Source organism: Trichosurus vulpecula, chromosome 3 (assembly GCF_011100635.1).
Source record: "Trichosurus vulpecula isolate mTriVul1 chromosome 3, mTriVul1.pri, whole genome shotgun sequence".
NCBI lineage: Eukaryota > Metazoa > Chordata > Mammalia > Diprotodontia > Phalangeridae > Trichosurus > Trichosurus vulpecula.
The window spans coordinates 389,220,913-389,241,193 of NC_050575.1; the positions used below are offsets into that span (position 1 = coordinate 389,220,913).

At 40.4% G+C, this 20,281-nt stretch overlaps 1 protein-coding gene across 9 annotated transcripts in view; it reads left to right on the forward strand.

Annotated features, from left to right (window-relative positions):
• Positions 1 to 1,410: 1,410 nt before the first annotated feature.
• Positions 1,411 to 20,281, forward strand: part of ZC3H18 (zinc finger CCCH-type containing 18) — an 83,229-nt gene continuing 64,358 nt past the window's right edge. For 2 of the 9 annotated variants that reach the window (XM_036750924.1, XM_036750931.1), the window contains exons 1-4: positions 1,494 to 1,592; positions 9,994 to 10,613; positions 19,643 to 19,727; positions 20,154 to 20,234. In XM_036750924.1, coding sequence (XP_036606819.1) covers positions 10,008 to 10,613; positions 19,643 to 19,727; positions 20,154 to 20,234 — 772 coding nt within the window. In that variant the 5' untranslated portion in view covers positions 1,494 to 1,592; positions 9,994 to 10,007. Of the gene's footprint in view, positions 1,696 to 8,235; positions 8,725 to 9,993; positions 10,614 to 19,642; positions 19,728 to 20,153; positions 20,235 to 20,281 lie in introns of those variants that run through there. The other 7 variants (XM_036750930.1, XM_036750933.1, XM_036750929.1 and 4 more) reach the window with 5 other exon arrangements.

The following is a 20,281-nucleotide window of genomic DNA, read 5'->3' on the forward strand; positions in this document are numbered from 1 at the left end:
CGTCTGGAGACTATACAAAAGGAAACACAGCTTGAAGATTGAGATGTAGTGGAGGCAGGAGAAAGAGGAAGCGGTGGCAGCAGGCACTACTGAATACAGGACTGACCCTCATGCAGACTGGAGAGTGCTGAGCAAGGGCTTGAGGCCAGTGGGTAATCTTACTGGAGGGCCCTAGCTTTTGGTGGGGGGGGGGGGGGGGGGGGGCGGGAAAGCACTAGTATGGCTTGGCTTGCTACCATAATATTTTCCTGGTCACTGTTGTGACATAGGCATATTGGTTTTGGAAGGTTCTTGCCAGGATATCAAATTGGGGACACTGTTCCATGGGTCTGTTACTGTGGAGCTTGAATAAATGCTTTAACTCCTCTGCCTTCTACTTAGAGAATTTCTTATATCCTGCAATTCTGGACCATTCAGGCATATTCATGATTTTCTTTGAAATCATGAATTCCTCCTTAATGATGTATCAGTGCCTGGAACATAACAGGGGTTTAATAAATGGTTATTTCCTTCCTTCCTTATTTCCTTTCCTTTAGTCGGTTTTTCAATCCGTCTGACTCTTTGTTACCTCATTTGGGTTTGGGGGGCAAAGATACTGTGTCCTTTCTTTCTCCAACTCATTTTACATCGGAGCAAACTGAGGCAAACTGGGTTAAGTGACTTGCCCAGGGTGACACAGTTAAGAGTCTGAGCTGACAAAGAACTCTTCCTGATTCCAGGTCCAGCAATCTATCCACTTCGCTACCTAGCTGCCCAATTGTTAATAAGCATTTATTAAGCACCGCCTATGTGCCAACAAAAATAAACAAGCTCTCCATAATCTGACATCTCTTTTCAGTCTTCTGACATTCTTCCCCTTCTTCTCCTTCACCCACGGGGCTCGGCGATGGCTTGCGGGAGACCACAGGCACATTTGGCACTCCATTTTCCACGTCCAAGCTTTTGCACAGGAGTTACCTCCTCTTGGACTCCTCTACAGCTCAAATGCTGTCTTCTTCATCAGACTTAGGCTCTTCTTGGTCTCCCTCTGCTGCTTGGGACCACCCCCCCCCACACCCCCGCCCTCTATTCCCCAAAGCTACATTGTATCTTCTTCATGTGCCTGCCTACCTGTGCACACCTTAGACGTTAAGTTCTTTGAGGGCAGGAGCTGTTTCGTCTTTGTCCTTGTCTCTCAAGCGCGCAGAATAATGGCTAAAACCTAGCACGTATGTAATAAATTCTTACGATATGCCTCCATTTAATCTTCCCCCATCCTTCTCTTCCCCCAGCAAAGGCTCCTGTCGCCCTTTGCAGCAAGACCTCACGGTGGAAGCACCAGAGCCGGTCTCTTTAAGCGCGGCACGCACGGCACGCACAGCACGCAGGGCACGCACGGCAGGGCGCGGCGCGGAGAGAGGAGGGGGCGGAGCCGCCCGGCCCGGGCCTGGGAGAGAAGGAGGGAGGAGGGAAGCCCGCTCTCTGGAGAGAGGAGGTCGCGGCCTGATGACGTCGCACAATGGCCGGCCCCCGCGGGTAGTGGAGCCCGTTTGTTCCGCCCGCGTCGCCCCGAAGCCGAAGCCGGAGCCGGAACCGGAGCCGAAGCAGCCAAGGTCTGTGAGGAGCGGAAAGATCGGGAAGACGTCTCTCCGCGCCGCCGTCCCCCCTCCCCCGCCCCGTCCCCCTCCTCTCCTCCGCGGCCGCCCTCGCGCTGAGGTGAGGAGCGGGCGCCGGGGGCTGGGCGGCGGTGGCGGCGCAGGCCCGGCCTGGGCTGGAGGCCGCGCCAGGGGCCGGCCAGGGGGCGGTGGCCCTGGAGGAGAGGCCGGGCCGCGCGCTGGGGCCTCGGAGACGGGGAGGGGGGGAGGGGTTCGAGCGCTTCAGGGCTCGTGGCTCCCCCGGCGCGCGCGAGAGTGTGTGCGCGTGCGCGCGTGGGGCGTGGGGGGGGGGCGGGGGGAGGGCTCAGGTTCTACTCCCGGCTCCGTGGGGGAGCGGCGCGCGCGGGGGGATGCGGCCCCAAAGCACGCGCGATCCAGCTTCCTTACCACCCCCGGAGGGCGGGCCTCTGGCGGCCGGCCCCTCGGGACCCTCGCTGCGCAGGGTCTGGCCGGCGGGGACTGGCCGCCTGTGGGGTCGCTCCCTGAGCCTGCCTGGCCTTTCCGGAGCTGTCACGGATCGTGGGCCCGAGATTTACCTGGCCCGTGCTGACCGACCACCAAGGCCAGCAGCCCCGGTCCACGAGGGGTTCCCTGCGCAGAAAGTTGTGGCGTGAGAAACTTTTGGGTGGGAAGTGCCCAGAATTTGCTGTCTGTCCTCGCCGGAGCGTGTCTTCTGGCTGTGCTCCGGGCCACACTTGCACCTATTAGAAGGGGAAGAGGACAGCGTAAATTCCAAGTTTGATTCTGTTTGATTAGGAAAATGGAAACAAACTGAGAGGGTTATTGATTGCCTCGCGGTAACTGTAGCAATGATAGGGACAGTATAAAGGTTTCTGCTCTTGTGCTTATTTTCTGTTAGTAGCAGAGCTAACACTGAAAACCTAGACTTTGCTACATGCATTTGTCCACTGTGATTTGTTGTGGAGAGTGGAAGTTTATCATATAAACCTTTAAAAATACTCCTAAAGCAGTTTAAGGTTTACAAAGAACTGGAAGTCTTAATGCAAATGTTATTTCCCTGTTACAGATGAGAAAACAGGCTTCTAAGAGGTTAGATTGTTGATCTCTAAACCTCCCATTGTCCAGTCAAGTCGTGCATTTATTAAGCGCTTACTATGTGTCAGGAACTGTACTAATTTCGGAGAATTTTACATTTTTTTAATAGAAGAAGAGAGCCTCCTTGTGTGTGCGTTTGTGAGTGCATGCCATCTTGTGACATAGCATTGGTTTTCTTTCTGACTAGCAAGCCTTAAGTTCTTTTTCAGTGATTTAGCCCTTTCTCTAACAAGGGGATTGGGATTACTCTACCCCCATCCCCTCTGGAAGATTGGGGTACATAGATAAACCTTGACCATCAAGTCTTTTATCTTTAAGTTGTTGATAGCCAGTTTCCTGGAGTAGGGATGTGTCCCTAGCCTTTAGGTGGTAATCTGTAACAGTATCGCTGCTCCAGAAAAGGTGCAGTAAAGTCTTGCCTGTGATCAGAGTAGTTTTTGACTTTACATTTTAACAATTTTTGATTGTTAAAACATGAATGACTGCCCTAGGATTCATTGGGGGAGCCATAGCTCAATAAGTCTTATAGTAAATTGGAGGGAAATTAATTAATAAAAATGCTCTGTCACCAACCATACTGAGTTTCCTTCTGGGAGAGTTCACCTTGTGGGTAGCTCTCCTTTGTGGTCTCCAAGTTATGGCTGTAAAGTAAGAATGCTTTAAAAATTAAATTTAAAAAAATACAGCCAAATGAACATTGACCTTCAAACAAGTCACTTTGGGAAGCTACATACTTATTCCGATAATGCTGTTATTGGGCAAAAAATTTTAAGGAGTCTTTTTTGCTTTCAAAGCCTTTACAAGCAATGGAAGAATACCAAGGTATTTATAGTAGCACTTGTTTTTTGACTAAAAATACTATTACCCAGTTTCATCTCTCAGGTATTCATTAGACTTGACTTGAGATTGCTTGCTTTTTACTCTTTCTGAACTCAAATTGTTCCCCAAAGGATAAAGACTTGCAACTATTGAATATATTTGAAAATACTGTCATATACTCTGAAAGAGAAGTTTTTTTTAAATGGGTTTAAGTAAAACCATTATTAAAATCTTCTTTTGCCTTATCAATGAGCTGTATTTGTTGGAATAAACATGTGGCCTTTCAGGGTGACTATGTATTTTTGTTTACATAATTTAGATAGAAAAACTAAATCAAATTATTTCTCTAGTTGATGATGTGGAGGTTGTATTGCATTCTTGAAAGTTGTGCCATCAGAGCACAAAGGTCTGACAGATCCTAACAAAATTTTGAGTAGGGGACTGGCAATGGAGTTGTTTGAGGACCAGTCTTGCTCAGTGAAGTCTCATCACTAGAACCCTAATGGGGTGATGAATTTATTTGGCCCCAATAATTTCATTAATGTAGTTTCTGTAGGTATGCAGTTGTTATAGATTTTCTATGGAGGGAGTAGCCACATTGCTGAATCATGAATCTCAAAATTTTGCTTCTTAAAAATCGATCTCATCATTTCAGTCATATCTCACATGTCATGGGCAATTCCTTAAATGTCTGAACACAGTCCTGAAGAATAGGCTCTAAACCCTGATATGAATTCATGATCATAGGATAGTATTATTAGTTCATCTAAGAAGACAAAATTGGTCAAAATTGTCAGAAGTCAGCTAAGACTTTTGTTCAGAAAGTGTCTCATTTGTTGAACTAAAGTAAACCAAGTTTTTCTATGCTAGTCCTTTCTATAGTGGTAGAGTGTTAAATCTGGAAGGAGCTATAGAGATCACCTATTTTGGGCCTTTTGTAGTACAAATGAGCAAACTGAGACCCAGAGACATTTTAAGAGAATGTATGTGAAATCATCATGAAAACCATAAAGTTCTGTGTAGCTATAAAGTGGTGGTTATTGTCAGTATTCTTTTTAGCGACTTAAAGTCATACAAGTAGTGACAGAATTGAAGAACCCTGATCTTCTGACAGATAGTCCAGGACTCCTCACTAAACCATATTGGTATAAACTGGTCTGAAGCTTCTGTCAGATGCCTGTGGATTCATAAAGCTAGAAAGGGCTCAAGGCCTCATGATCCAACTCCCTCATTTTACAGACAGAGAAACTAGGACCTGGGGAAGTTAAGTGACTGGCCCAAAGTTTACAAAGATAGCAAGTAGCGATAATGAGTTATGAACCTAGGTTCTGTGACTCTAGAACCCAGTGCTCTTTCCCTTATGTTACTTTTCTTTTATGTTATAATGGCTTTCAAACTGCTTACTGTTGTGTTGAAAAAGGTTTCAGACCTTTTAAAACCATTTATCTTTATAAAAGACGCTTAACTAGTGTAACGCCACAGACTTAAATTTTGCTAGTCTTACAAGGGAAGGCAAAGCTGGCTGCCCCTAGTGAAGGCTTCCTCCTGAGAGTAGTAGGTGTGCTTAGTGCTTTTTATTGCTCTGGCACATTCTTATGAGCACATGAAAGCTTGTCTTCAGCCTTGGAGAGTATAGGAAATGGAATTTGGGGAGTTCTTTTAAGTAACTTCTCTTCCAACATGCTAAAGTAGAACTTAAAAATCAAATTTATGAGGGAACTTCCACAACCCTAACATGCTTAATTTTTTATAATTTTAAAAAAAATATGTATGTCTTTGTGTCTGTTTGCTACTGATCTTAGCCCTTTGATCAGCATTTTAATAATTTTCAAGGTATGGATAGAACGCTTATTAAATTTGAAGATAAAGCTGGAAGGGATAGCTTGTATGTTGAACAGGAATCAGGATCCAAAAAGAGACTGGGTAATTGTTTGTCGAAGATGTTGTAGAGGGAATTCATGTCCAAGTGTAGATTGGAATAGATAATCCTGAGGTTTTATAAGAAACAGTTTCACAAGAATAAAAATGGAGGCAGCATTTCCTGTGGAATGGGAGGTTGATTTTAGTTGGTTGCATCTTCTGGATCGTTTTTATTAGACTCTTCTAGTCTAGCACCACTTATAATCTCAGCACCATTCCTTGAGCTTAAAGTAAACCCTTATGTTTATTTTGAAAAAATAAGCTGTTGCATAAGGGGAACTGCAGTAAGACATAAGTGGACGCTTGATTGTATATGTGTCTTTTCTGGTATTATGTAGCTCTTTGAGGGTAAGAGATGTTTTATGTTTTTTTTGGTAGCCCCCTGACATATAGTAGGCACTTGATAAATGCTTCTTGATGAATCAACCAATATTGAAAGAGCATAATTCAGAAGAAATGTCCCAATACTGTTAACATAGGCAGTCCCCAACTTAGGAATGGGTTGTGTTCCACAAGATTGTTTTTGGCCAGTTGTTTGGAACTTGAAATACAGCATTTTCCATAGAAACAGTTTTTATAAATGGTGCTTAGGTTTCCAAGGTAGTCCCCAAAAGTCTCTTTAATATATAGCATGACTGAACTATATAATATGTAAGATTCCCTGAACTTTTTGAGTGTCTCTGAAACTTGTGCAAATAATAGGGAATAGGATATAGCAGCAAGAAGGTGTGGGGCATTCTAGGTTGGAGCTTTGCTGATACTTACAAAATAGGGGAGAAGGTTGGGTGAAGACCAAAATCTATGGAAATGAGATGTTACTCCTGGTGGCAGAAGTGGAAGCTGTCATCCAGAAGGCAAGTAGAGTTTTGATGGCAATAACCTTTTCAAAGTTTAGTGTTTGCAAATTGGGAACGACCTATGATGTTCTTTTCATATAGGAAGGACATAGCAAGTTTTAAAATGAACTTTATTCGGTTTACTTGCAAGCACTTTTCTCGGATTGGTTAAGAATAATTCAAAGTCAGAAAGGCATTTATTTCTGCATTTTATCATTTAAGGTCTAAATGTAAAATGCAGTTGGTTCTTTATCTCATTAAATTTAAACCAGATTAGCATGCTTTGTAATGAATTATTTATATATGTGAAGGTCTCGAAGTAGACTATGATAGTTTGGGGCACATAAGAGCTTTGAATAAGAGTATATGTCACATGATTGAATCATAACTGAAGATTAGACTAGATCAGGGTTAGACCAGAGAGTAACCTTTAAAATCCAACTGTGGTTCGTATTTAGCAGACATATGCAGGAGTTATCTGCAGCCCATCAGGTGCAAGGTTTTTAACTATAGTTTCAGTTGGAACTTAATTTTGAAGATAAATTTGCCTTCGTAGGCAGTCCATGAAATCTGGTATCTGTTCGTTTCTTGTGAGGTAGTAGCATAGATAAGACATTCTTTTGAGGATTATCTAAATTCATAGCATAGAGTACTAAAGGCTCTTTTATTGTAACCAAGCAGCCAGTGCAAAAGTGGCACTCGAGTGTATAGTATGTTAATATTATCCCTTCACTTAGACTTGAAAAATGAGATTTTCACCTTGTTATAGGTGACTGCTGACCTTTTGGCAGCTATTGTTAATTGATGTCAACCCCTATTCCCACTTGACTCAGGAGGAGGAAGTAAGAAGTGTCTGCAGAAGGACCAAAATTCTTGTTCTCCTTGGCACAGAGGGTCAATTTTTTCCTTCCACCTTTATTCACATGTTTAGAGCAGCATGAAGCATGAAATTCAAGCGATTGCTTTGCAAAAAGAAAAAGATCCTCGGTTTTCTCTCCTTCCCTTTCCCATTCAAGGCTGCATTTCCCTTTCCATGATAGTGTTGAACAGTTTGTAGAATGAGATGTGGGTCACTTTGCTATGTCTGTTTTCTTTTTAGTAACTTCAGATGGGTGAGAAACCAAGTGCCCCATGTTTTCTGTTAATGGCTCATACATATCTCTTGCTCTTAACCTTCTCTTTGTTTTCTTCCTTTTATTCTGGCTGGCTGGCCAGTTTCTGCAAACAAGTCAGGGGATAAAGGATTGACCTTGAAATCAGGAAGACTTGGGTTCAAGTACTGTTTTTGACACATACTAACCATGTGTTGCCGCCAAGCAACTGTCTAAGACTCTTTAAGTTACAGAGTTGCCTAACTTCATTGATGGAGGGAGTTTATACTACTGAATTTGCTACATAGCTGAAATCCCAGGTTCTAAACAAATACATCTTAAAGTAAATTTCCATGACAGGTCCCTCACAGAGAGTTTTTTCATTTGTTAAAACAATAAATTCATTGTCAGAGTTGTGACTTTGGAGGAATGAATTTCTGAACTTTGACTCTACTTCTATATGCATTTAAACATGTTTTACTTTTGAAAAGAGTGAGCCCCAAAGAATTTCTACCCAAACCAGTAAGCACTGGATGGTTGGTAGTCTTTAATTCAGTGTACATTTTCTTTGCCCTGGATCACTAAGATAATAGTGTGCTTGTGATATTACTATCCAGTTTCATTATTGAGATTGTGGCAGAGAGAAAAAATCCCTCAGAGGTGGGAGGATTTGTATGAGGCTGTGTTAGAAGGGGGTGGTAGGCCATGGAGGGCATAGCCTGAAATAAGTTTTGCAGGTAGTCCTATTCAGGGAAAGACTGAGGTAGAATTCTACCAGGCTGTGAGGTTAGCTGCATTGTGTTGTATTGAAATGCACATTGAATTTAGAGTAAAAAAGACCTGGGTTCAAATGTGACTACTAATTGGGGGATGGTGTGTGGGGAGGGGGTGGAATTGAGAAATAACCTATCCCTGAATAATACCATGTGACTTTTGGACAAGCCATTTCCCATATCTGACTCTCCTGGTCTTCGCCTGTCATTTGAGGGGGTTGGACTAGATAATCTCTAAAGTCTCTTTCAGCTCTAAATCCTGTGATGCTGTGAATGTAGCCAGTGTGTACATCCCTGTAGATTTCAGAGGACTGCATGAAAACTGCTCAGTGTTTTTTCTGCCACCAACATGCAGAATGAAATTAGTAAATGTCAGCCATCTTGCCCTGCATTTAAAAACAGGAGAAGGAAGAACAAAGTACCCTCCTAAAGCATCTGAGTGGGATACCAGCATGTGTGCACTTTATAATTAAATCTGGAGTAGTAAAAATAGACTTGAATATCTTCTGAAATAGAGCAGAATGAGACTGTCAGCATCATGTAAGCACAGCTCTCGTAATATGGAGAATTTTCTACCAGAAGTTCTTCTCTACAGGTGAATATACCCATTGGCAGCTTATTTCAAAGTCATGAGTCACAATTTTGGTGGGAAGGAAGGAGTCCCTCATTGTAGATATGATAATGTCCACTCAATTACCTGACAATACAAAAATGGCCTAAAATATTGTAATGAATTATGGTCTCCCTTAGTAATTCCTTTAGTTCATAGCTTTCTAAATCTTTGCTTCTGTGGGCATCTTTTGTATGACAAGTGCTCTTCTACTTTTGGAGCATAAAGTGATGCAGATAAATCCATCCCTTCCGGTGGATAGAGTGGTCCCAGGTCATAAAATGGACCACTAGTGCCCACTATCTATTATCCTAACTTATTTTTAATAGGTATTCTGATCTGGGTGGATGTTAACACAGTACCTATACATGAAAAGTGACAGGCAGCAACGTGGACACCCTTTGAAATGCATGCTGAGAGTTGTTAAAGAACTGTCTACAATTTTTCTGCTTTAGGCCCCTAAGGTTAACTCTAAAGCCAAGGTAGGTTTGTGGCTTACAATCTGGTATCACTGGTTACCATGTGGAGGCCATCTTTAATTTGAAAAGTAACATGTCACCTAAAATTGCATTGTTGTCTCCTATAGCAAAGAGCTTGTTGACTTTTTTTCTTAATAACTGCTAGAATGGGGTGGGGGTGGGGGGGATCCTGTGTCAAAATTTGTAACATTGAGATGTTGCCTTAAATTGCATTTGTATTTAGGGGAAGGTAGAGTTTAGGGAGGTAGTATGCTGAGGATATGGAGGATCTTACCCATTTGGCATATTTCACTTAAATTGTCATTGCTAAAAATCTCTTAAGTTGTTTATAAATATCACATTAATTTATGATTTTTAATTGAACCTATATGATTTTAAAGTTATTGTATATTTTCTTTTGGAATGGTACAGTAGTAAGAGTTCTAGATTTTGTGCCAAAGGAGTTGAGTTCAAATCCTGGCTATGCCACTTACTACCTATGTAAGCTTGGGCAAGTCATTTAACCTCTGGGCTGAGCTCAGTCCCCTTATCTGTAAAATAAGGGGATTCTGAGGTCCCTTTCAGCTCTAAATATATGATCCTAGGGAGCATAGCATCTGTAGTCTGGAGAATAAGAGTCTAAATTATAGAGAATATTTGTTCAGGATAAAACCAAATGAAGGAAAGACACATATACCTCTTCCCTCCCCTTTGAGCCAGTAGAACTAGGAAATGAGATATATTTCCCAGTTTGTGTTGAATTTGGTAAATGTATATGTTTCTCTTTCTTTTGTAGACCAGAGGATACTGATGGATGTGTGTGAGAGTCCTGATCGAGATCCTGGATCTCCAGAGGAAGAGCAGCAAGAGCTCTCAGATGATGATATTCTGAAAGAAAGTGGGTCTGATCGGGAGTTGGATGGAGAGGGTGGGAGGGGCACTGATTTGGAGGAAGAAGAAGAAGATGCAGCAAGGGCACTGAGTCAGGGTGAAGAGGAAAATCATTCAGATGAGGAGGACCGATTAAGTGAAACCAAATCTCAGGACTCTGATAATAATGATCAGAGCAGAGATCTTAAGAACTCCCCATGTCAGGAGGAGGAGGAGGAAGAGGAGGAGGAGGAGGAGGAAGATAGGACAAATGATCTTCGAGACGAAGCCTCTTCAGTCACTAGAGAACTGGATGAACATGAATTAGATTATGATGAGGAGGTTCCTGAGGAACCAACAACTACTGCTCAAGAGGATGAGGCTGAGAAGGCTGGTGGAGAAGATGAGGATGAGAAAGGAGAAGGTCTTCCAGAGGAAGAAGAGAAATCCAATGGTAAAAATGGGGAGGAAAAAGAGCACCTGGAATCTCTGAAGGAGAAAAAAAAAGAAGAAGATGATGGAGAGATAGATGATGGAGAGATTGATGTAAGTAATAGCCTTGAAAACTAACATAAATTTAACTAAAGGAAAAAAACGAGATTTTCTACTCACTTGGCATAAATTTTTGCTTGTACACACATATTACTCTGCTGCCCAGTGTCATTAATTGATGATCTGAAAACATGACATTAGGCAAAAAGGCATGGGGAAAACAATTCCACAGAATGTTATAAAAAAAAGTGATTATCTGGATTTCATGATTCTATAAGGTTTGGTATAACACATGTCATGATTATAGTGTCCTAATGATGCCATTACAAAATGATATTGGTCCAGGAAATATTATAAAGGATGTTCCTGGACTAGGCAGTTGGGTAATCATAAGCATGACTTGGTGCTTGTTGGATTGTATGATTGAACTGAAAATAAATGACCATGGATCAGTTTTGTTCATAGTGCCTTGCTTAGTAAACTTCACTGATCATTACCACTTTTGCCATACAATAAAAACAGGAAGGAAAATGCCTTGAAACTCAAATTTAACTAATTTACTACTTGTTGGATTTGGCTAAAGGCTAGTCAAGGAAAGAGAATAAAGTTAATCATTTAAAGTGTCAGTTTTAGACTATCCGATTTTCTGTTTTTTAATGAGGACCAAGTTGTTTTGATAATTCTTGCTTGTTTTGGTTTATAGATATTAAATTAACCTTAACATGGATAAGGAAATTTAATTGTTCTAACATGGTATTCACATCTCATGAGCCTCTAGCAACAGATTTGATGTTCCAAAGATTGCTGTGTTTTTGAGAGGGGGTTAAGGGAAGACAGAGACAGAGAGATTCTTGGAAACCAGGAAGCATTGTGGTGCATTGGGAAAGCATTGGCTCTAGAGGCAGAGGATCCAGCCCTCTTTTCCAGAACCATTTTCTTCTTCTCCCAGACCCTACAACACACTAGTCCAGCAGGAACAGTCAGAATGCTCCTTGCTCCCCGTTTTCAGATTCTGCCTCTTCCATTTTCAGTCAGCACCTCCTCCTTTAAAGTCCATTCTATCCAACTATGTCACCCAACCTGTAGCCTGGTGGCAGTTATATAGTCACTGGTCATACTCTTCTTTCTCATGGAATTTTATGACTGACTGACTTTCAACCCCAGATTACTGCTCTTGTACTAAGGGACTTCAACAATACATGTTGATATTTTTTCAAACTCTCTAACCTCCTAGGACCTCAAGCTCCTCAACTCTGTTTACCATTCCATCTCATCCACACACAGACGATCACACTCTTGCTCTCACAGCCATCCAAAAACTCTAAAATTCCTTTATCCAATCATAACTACCTGGCATTCCACGTTTCACTTTCCCTTACTCCTGTACTTTCCTAGGCTGTGACTTCTGTATTTGCTACACTTTTTCCTCCCTATTTGATCTTCTACTCCCAAATTCCTTGTTCCCTTGTCTTATCACTACTCCTGCCTTCCCACATATCCATCCTAGATTACTCCGGTTGTACACCACCTTTTCTTCTATTCACCAGGCATTGAAGGTAGCTGAAAGAAATCATTCAGTCTTGCTCACTGGGTCTACTACAAATTTGTGAGCTAATGTCAACTGGGCCCTCATTTTACTTCTTCCTAATTGAATCTGTATGACACATCTTGTAGCAACTATTCCAAAACCTCTCTTCTCAAGCATTCCCTACCACCTTCTTTCCCACTGCTTACAGTTGAGACTCTCAAAAATGGAGGCCATTAGGAGCTCCTTTTCTTTTCTCTCACAACCTCCTAACATTGCCCATTCTTTTCTCATTTTCTGTGATCTCTGATGGTCCCTTGAGTCACCCAGGCTGACTCTTTGCTCTCATCCCCTCCTGTGTTCCCCAGAGGTTATCCCCATAATCATTCATTCCCTTTTTCTAACTGTAAATTTGTCCCTCTCTGTTTCCTTTTTTGCTGCCTATAAATACTCCCAGGTATCCTCATCCTTAAAACACACACACCAAAAAAAAAATCCAAAACACCCCACTATCATTTAACCCTATCATTCTCTTAAACTGTTGTCACATTTTCTTTCCCTTTTGCAGCTAAGCTCCTAGAAGAAGCTGTTAGAGTAGGTGCTTTAATTTCCTTTTTTCTCATTCTCCAGCCATTTTCCATTTGACTTTACTGAATTGAAGTTAATCAATTACAAAATTATCAATAATTACCTAATCTAATGGCCTTTTCCTAGTTGTTATTCTTTTTGACTTCTCCATAGCATTTTACATTCTTAACCTACTCTCCAAGATCTCTCTCCTCTCTAGGGTTTCATAGCACTCCTTTCTTTTAGTTCTCTTACCTTTCTTGACTAATCAGACTCTTGCTAGATCACCATCCTTATCATGCCTCCTAATTGTGGATGTACCTCTAACCCTCTGTCTTTGGTGCTCTTCTCTTTGAAATCTCTGTTAGTGACCCCATCAGCTTCCATGTTTTTAATTATCATCTCTTTGCAAATGACTCCCAGGTTCTGTATATCCATCTCTAAGCTCTCTCAGCTACAGTCCTACATTTCAAACTGGCTGTACTGCAGGAATCTCAACAAGTCCAACACAAATCATTATCTTTCCCCCTACCCTAACCCAATGCTTACACAGAGGTCGGAAGAAGTACAAGAACATTCTCAAGGTCTCTGAAGAACTTTAGTATCAGTTGTGAGACATGGGAGATGCTGGCATAGGGCTGCCCCCCATGGCATAACCACATCAGAAAAGATGCTGTGCCTCAGTAGCACAAAGGGAGTGTGAGATGGGCAAATCTAGAGACATCTCCATCCCAAATGTTCAAACAGACTATTGTGCCTGACCTGTGGTAGAGTATTGGACTCATCAGCCACAGTCGAACACACTGTACCTTGACCCGAACGCTGTGGTATCAATCCTAACCCACTCCTCTTCTGATTTCCCTATTTCTATCCATAGTAGAGATAACTAGAAGTGGAATAGTGGGCCCGGAGTCAGGAAGACTTGAAGTCAAATCTGTTCTCATACTTCGTAGCTGTGTGGTCCTGGGCAAGTCACTCAACCTCTGTTTCAGTTTGCTCACCTCTAAAATGGGTGTCATAATAGCACCAACCACCCAGAGTTGTTGTGAGAAAATGTTGTGAGAAGTGCAAAGCACTTAGCACACAGTGCCTGGCATGTAATAAGGGTTTAATAAATGCTTATTCCCTTATTGTCCCTCCAATTACCCAAGTCTCCCACCTTGGTGATATTCTTAGCTACTATGCTACATTCCAGTTAGATGTCAAATCTTGTCTTTTATACCTTCACAAGATCTCTTGCATTTATCTCCTTCTCTCCCCTTGTGTGACCACCACAGCAGTTCTGTCCCTTATTACCTGTTACCTGGGCCATCACAGTGGCCTCCTCATTTTAAAGCCTCTCCTTGCCTCACGCCACTTCCCTAACACATAGCTGCCAAAGTGACTTTCCTAAAATGCTGGTCTGATCGTGTTAGTTCCCCTGTTCAGTCAACTCTTGTGGCTCGTTATTACATCTGGAGCCTCTTAGCCCCCAGCTCCCACTTTCCTTTCAAACCTTTCTAGCACTCATTTGCATTTGGCCCAGCCAAACAGCTTTCCATTGTCTGTCTCCTCACCTTAGCAGTGACTTTCTTCTGTGTCAGGAATATGTTGTCTTTACCATCACCACTTAGCAAGCCCCCTTATTCTGAAGACTCAGCTCTAGTGCCACCTGTAGCGATCCTTTGCTGATTGGCCGCTGGCTGCTGTGGCCTCCCCCTCGTTACTTGGTATCACTTTTTTCTGTAGCTTGTATGCATCAACACATGTTTTAATTAAGCATCATGTGCCAGCCATGAATTGTGTTCTCTCTCCCAATAGAATATAAGCATCTTTCAGTAAGGGGCTGTTTTATTTTTATCTCGGGTATCTCCCAATGTCTGGCACAGAGTTAATTTGTTGGTTGATTCAGATCTTTGCTCAGCGACACTGTGTGTGTGATTTTGGATTAATCACTCAGGGTCCTTGCATTGTCCTACAGTTTTCTCATCTGTAAAAGAAGATTGATTTAGGTCAGGCCTGCGCAGTTGCAGCCCATGGGCTACTTACGTCTGTTTGGCACACCAAAAAATTTTGGGCAGCCTGTGAAAAATGTAGAGGAAAACATCCTTTGTATATAGAGGAAATCCTTTGGCATGCTGCAAGTGGCCAAGAGGGCCTCAAGTTGTGCAGTCCTAATCTAGGTGAATTCTGAGGTCTATTCCAACTCTAAATCTATAATCCTATGATTCCCTACTGAAGGAATTCCAAGTATGGTAAAACCCCAAGTAAAAGGAATATCAAAAAAATGGGATGTTCTTGTCCATTCGAATTGGTTAACCACAAGCCCTTTATGTTATAACCCACATTGAAAATCTTTCTAAAATGTAACAGTGTTCTTTCTTGGTATAGTAGGAAACAAATGTGAATTTTTTAAGACTAAGATATAATCTGGAATTTTTTAAAAAATTATTTCTTAAGTGGCATTCTGTTGCTGCTATTCATCCATTTAACTGGTTAGGGCAAAGTACTAATTGTGCTGTATTGTTTCCTTTCACTCCCATTTTAGGACCAGTTTTCTTTAAAGAGCAAAATAAAATCCTCTTCCACAAACATAGACCCTAATCCTACTTAGCCCATTCATAATGTATTCAGGGGTAATCAGATGGGGTGGTATGGATAGCTCATTAAGAGTTCTTACCATGATGAGAAAACATATCCTGAGATAGTATTATATGAAGGATCAAATATTCTTTTATTTTTTTTCTTTTTTGTGTCCTGGTCTTTTAAGTCTTGTGTCCAATAGTAAACTTAACCTGTATCAATTGTTAGGGTATTGGTCCCTCTCAGTTCTATTTTCATTGATATTTATTCATATATTTTCTTTTTCAAATTGCCAATATTGACTTTTCATTCCTCTCTAATGTCCTGTTCAGCCCACTCGATACCACTTTAGTGGTTGAGAATAAGTGGAAAACTGGTATGAAATCTTTAATTGTTTGACACAGGCCCCTGTACTTAAAAACTGGGAAATACTTTTGTTTTTGAATGGCATAGTGACTTTTCATATTTATTACAAAAAGCAATGAACATTTTTACATTGTGATATAAGTCAATTGTCCTGAGTTTTCTAAATTAAGGGGAAAAAATCTGCTGCTTGAGTTATTTTGAAAAAGAAATTAGAACATACTTATAGCATCCAGGAAGGTTGGTTTAGTTAGCAGTCATCTCATTTAAATCTTTTTGAGAATAAAATAGAATAGGGATTTCATTACCAAAGGAGATCTTGACTTGTTACTTCATTGTTTTCTTCATCTCAGCATCCAGAACAACCAGAAGCGTTTGTTACATGTGTTAACTCTAGAAAGTTACTTGAATTGGTCTTATCTTTTTTCAACTTACCAGGACTTTCTGTTGTGGTGACATATATATCCAGCTATTTTTCCTTTTAAACTATAGGTTATTGTGGCAGTTAAGCTGATCTCTTCCCTTCCCTCCCCCCATCACTTTTATAGTCTTTGCTTTACTTTCCTTGATTATTATGGCACCATAATTCATACATTAAATCCCTTGAACATGTTTTACTTGAACAAACATTTTTAACTAAAGCTTTGCATCACTCATGTTTTGCCATGATAAGATTTTCTTTAGTTACAAATATATCTACCATCATCAGAGATGAAACTATTCTTACGAGTTTTTTAGATAATTATTTATAGCAAACTCTTAGATTATTTTGATTGCAAGGTAAAGGGACAAAGAAATCACTCACACTTAATCCGTAAATGAAACTAATTTTAATTAAGGGTTTGAGGATCCTGATCCAGCCAGGACAGCATTCTTTCTTTGATGGGGATGCCACAGGACATAATGTAGCATGACAGGGTCAAATTCTTTGACATCTACTCTTTTAGGATCTCTCTAGATTTCCAATGGCTCTATCATCTTTATAGGCAAATTATCCATGAATTTATCTAAACCTTTTTAAATATATTCCATATTTTCAAGTCAGGTAAAGTTTCATAAATTTGTGGTCTGCTTTGTGATTTAGAACATTTTATTTGTCCCAAGCTTGCCACTTAGTGATGACTAACATTTATGTAGCATTTTAAGGTTTGTAAAACACTTTGCACATATTATCTCATTTGATCCTCACAATAACTCTATGAGGTGAGGTAGGTACTGTTATTAACCCCATTTTGTGGGAAACTGAGGCAGAGAGAAATTGTGCAGTAAAGACTTTCCCAGGGTCACCTGCTTGTGAGTGAGTGAGGCTGGATGTGAAATGTTTCTGAGAGGCATCTTTTAGTATTCTGGGATTCATGAACGAGCCCATTTTTACCTTCACTATTTCATTTATGATTTTGTGACCTTCGATCACATTCAGTTTCAGTCTTTTGCTTTTCCAAATTGAAGACTTATTTTTTTAAAAAAAATCTCTCCTCATATGCCTATTAAAAAAAAACATCCTTCTGTTCATGCTAGTTGTTGTCCTTAAGATCTTCTGAAGTTCTTTGGCATATTTGTTATCAGGTTGTCTGGGTGTAATTTACTATGGTTTTGTATAAGAGCAGGAGAATATCTTGCATTTGTTATTTTTGATGATACCAGTATTTTGTTGTTCTTTTGTACACTGATTGAGCCACTAAGTAAAAATTGCATATGGTTGTTTTGTTTGGTGAAATGATCACTACTGTCCTTTATTACAGATTCTACCCCCCACTAGTTGAGTTTGCATCTGTTCTCTTTTTCCCTGCCTTTTGGTCATACTGCTCTATGGTTCTGCTGCCTGGTAGATAATTACCAGGTTATGAGAAGCAGGTACCTGCTTGAAAGACTGAACTTGAATAATCTACAAACTAAATGTAGATAAATTGGCCTTTAAGTAATTTAAAAATTGGCTGTTTTATTTAGGTGTCCTTTTTCCTATGTTTCAAGCACATTGTAAGACATATTGGTAGAAAATGACAGTGCACTTTAATCTTCTACAACTTAGAAGAATATTGAATTAATTATTTGTTTACCAGAAAACTCAACTAGTTATACTATGTTTTTTGATCTCATTAGAATTTTCAGGTCACTTCTTATTGGTCTTTGGTCTTAACAGCATTTGTCATATTAGTCATTTCTAGAAATTATTGTCCTCTATAATGTGTGTGTGTGTGTGTGTGTGTGTGTGTGTGTGTGTGTGTAAAGAGATAGTGTGAGTACACATGTGCTTTCCATGTGCTAGGCACTGTGCTAAGGGCTGTTACAAATATCTCATTTGATATTCACAACCACCTGTGAGGTAGGTTCTATTATGACCCCTGTTTTACAGTTGAGAGAACAGAATGACTTGCCCAAGGGCACAAAGCTAGTAAAATATGGGGCCACATTTGAACTTAGGTCTTCTTGACTCTAGGCCTGGCCCTCTGTCTACTGGGCCACCTAGTTGTCTGTAATTTTATTATCTGTGCTTGACCTTCCAAGACTAACAGGAAGAGTCAAGCATCTATGAACCTTTTAAAAGACGTTTTTTCTTCTGTGAACAAAGGAAAAAAGAAATCCTCTTTTGAGGTTACTCTTTGTAATTTTAGTGAATTGACTTTGTTACAGTTTCTTAAGGGAATATATTGAAAGTTTTTCAACATATTGTTCATCCTCACTGCCTAACCATCTTCAGTTAGATTGACTTTGATATTAGATCATCTCATCAGGGTTTTGGTGTAATGATCACCTAATTTTATGAGAGAATCTTTTTTTAAAAGGGCTAAATGGAAAATGGGAGAAGAACAAGGCTTTAAATTGCTATATCAGGATGAACTTGATGCTTCCGTAAAAATTAAAGAAATCAATCTACCAACTTCCTTAGGAAAGATTGGCCTTAGAAATCTTTCATTTGTTTAAATAAGGTTTTCCTAATCTTTTCAAAACCAATTTGTGCTTAGAATTTACTCTTAGAAAATATAAAAAATTAATAAGCCTACATCTTTTACCAAGTAGAAAAATAATTCTGAACAATAGTGATAATGTGACAGATTTGTATTATCTGCTTGACAGAAGTTCTTCCCTCAGTGGAGCAGAGGAATGTCTTATTTTCAAGATAGACAAAATAGTACAGATATTTCTATTTCACTACTTGGACAGATGCAAAGAGAGCTCATCCACATTCTCTCATCCTGTATGATTCTTCTATCTAGTTCAGTCTTTTCATAAAACCTCTGAAGAAGATCTGCCCAACCCGGGCAGGAACAAACATTTACTAAGAGCCTTCTATGTGCCAGATACTGTGCTAAGTGCTTTACAAATACTATCTCATGCTATCAACATGTAAAAGCCTTTTCTCTGTGTGTTTTATGTCTGTTTGACTTTCATTCTCTCTATAATGAGCTAGCTTCCTTTTCTCATGCATGTCATGGATAATGGCTTTCACTCTACTTGTCATATGCAAGTCCTCATTGGCGATATGCTGTAGCCTACTAATACTCATTATGCAGTTAAGAATCAAATCAGAAAAAATGTTTATGCTTTTAAAATGTACCCCATTACCAATTAAACTCATGATAATGATACTTGTACTGCCTACCTCAGAGTTGTGAGGAACATGCTGTGCAGACCCAAAGTGGACTAAATTGTAAAGTACAAAAACTTGTTAGTCATTTGCCTGACAGGCCAAATTTTCTCATGTTACAAATTTAAATTGGGGAGGGAGGTGAGGTTAGCTTGTTTTTTTAAGCTTGACCTAAGATTCTTAGGTGAATATCAGGGGCTCCCCTACCAGTATAGATCAGCAACTTATCTGTAACCTCAGTAGGCTTAGAGAGTAGCTTGGGCAACTGAAAGATCAAATGATTTGCCCATAGTCATGCAGCTGGTATGTGTCAGAAGTAGGTTTTTTGACTCTTGGCCAGCCTGCTTCTCACCCGTGATTACTGAAGAGAAAATAGCTAAGGTTTACAGCAGCTGGTTTTTACACATCTAGATTCATGACAGTGGCACCTCGTCAGGTTGTCATCAGAATTCTATTATTTCATCTTATTTTCTGTTTCAGGACGATGATCTGGAAGAAGGAGAAGTGAAGGATCCTAGTGATAGGAAGGTGAGGCCTCGTCCCACCTGCCGATTCTTTATGAAAGGTAATTGTATATTAAGTCAGATGGCTTGAAACCACCATTTGTAAAGCCTGTTGTATCCCCAGGAATTGAAAGTGACTTGTAGTCATTGTTGAGAGCAGGACAGTATCGAATACACTGGAACCTTACAAAAATTGATATTCTCGGGGTCTATGCTGTGAATCTTTTTATAATCTTATGTGTCTTGATACCACACCCCTTTGTGCCCATATCCAATCCCCATGGGAACTTGAATGATCATTGATAAAATAAGTGGTTATATAATAACCACCATGCAATTGACAGTAAGGAAATTATCGTAACCCTAGGATCTTATTTGAAAATTTTTTGTTTAAAAAAATTGCTTCTTATAAGGAAAGGTGAATAAGGCCCCCTTTACAAGGCCAGATTCTGAAGGTATTATCTTTGATCATGTCCCACCTCTGCAAGGTGGGTTCCCCCTTTCAACAGGATGCAACAGAAACGTTCTCGGCGAGGATTTCCAAGTGGAGCAGCCCTCAGAAAGAAACGGTGATCTTTCTTCTCTATGAAATGAACAGTATGACTCTAGGTGGAAC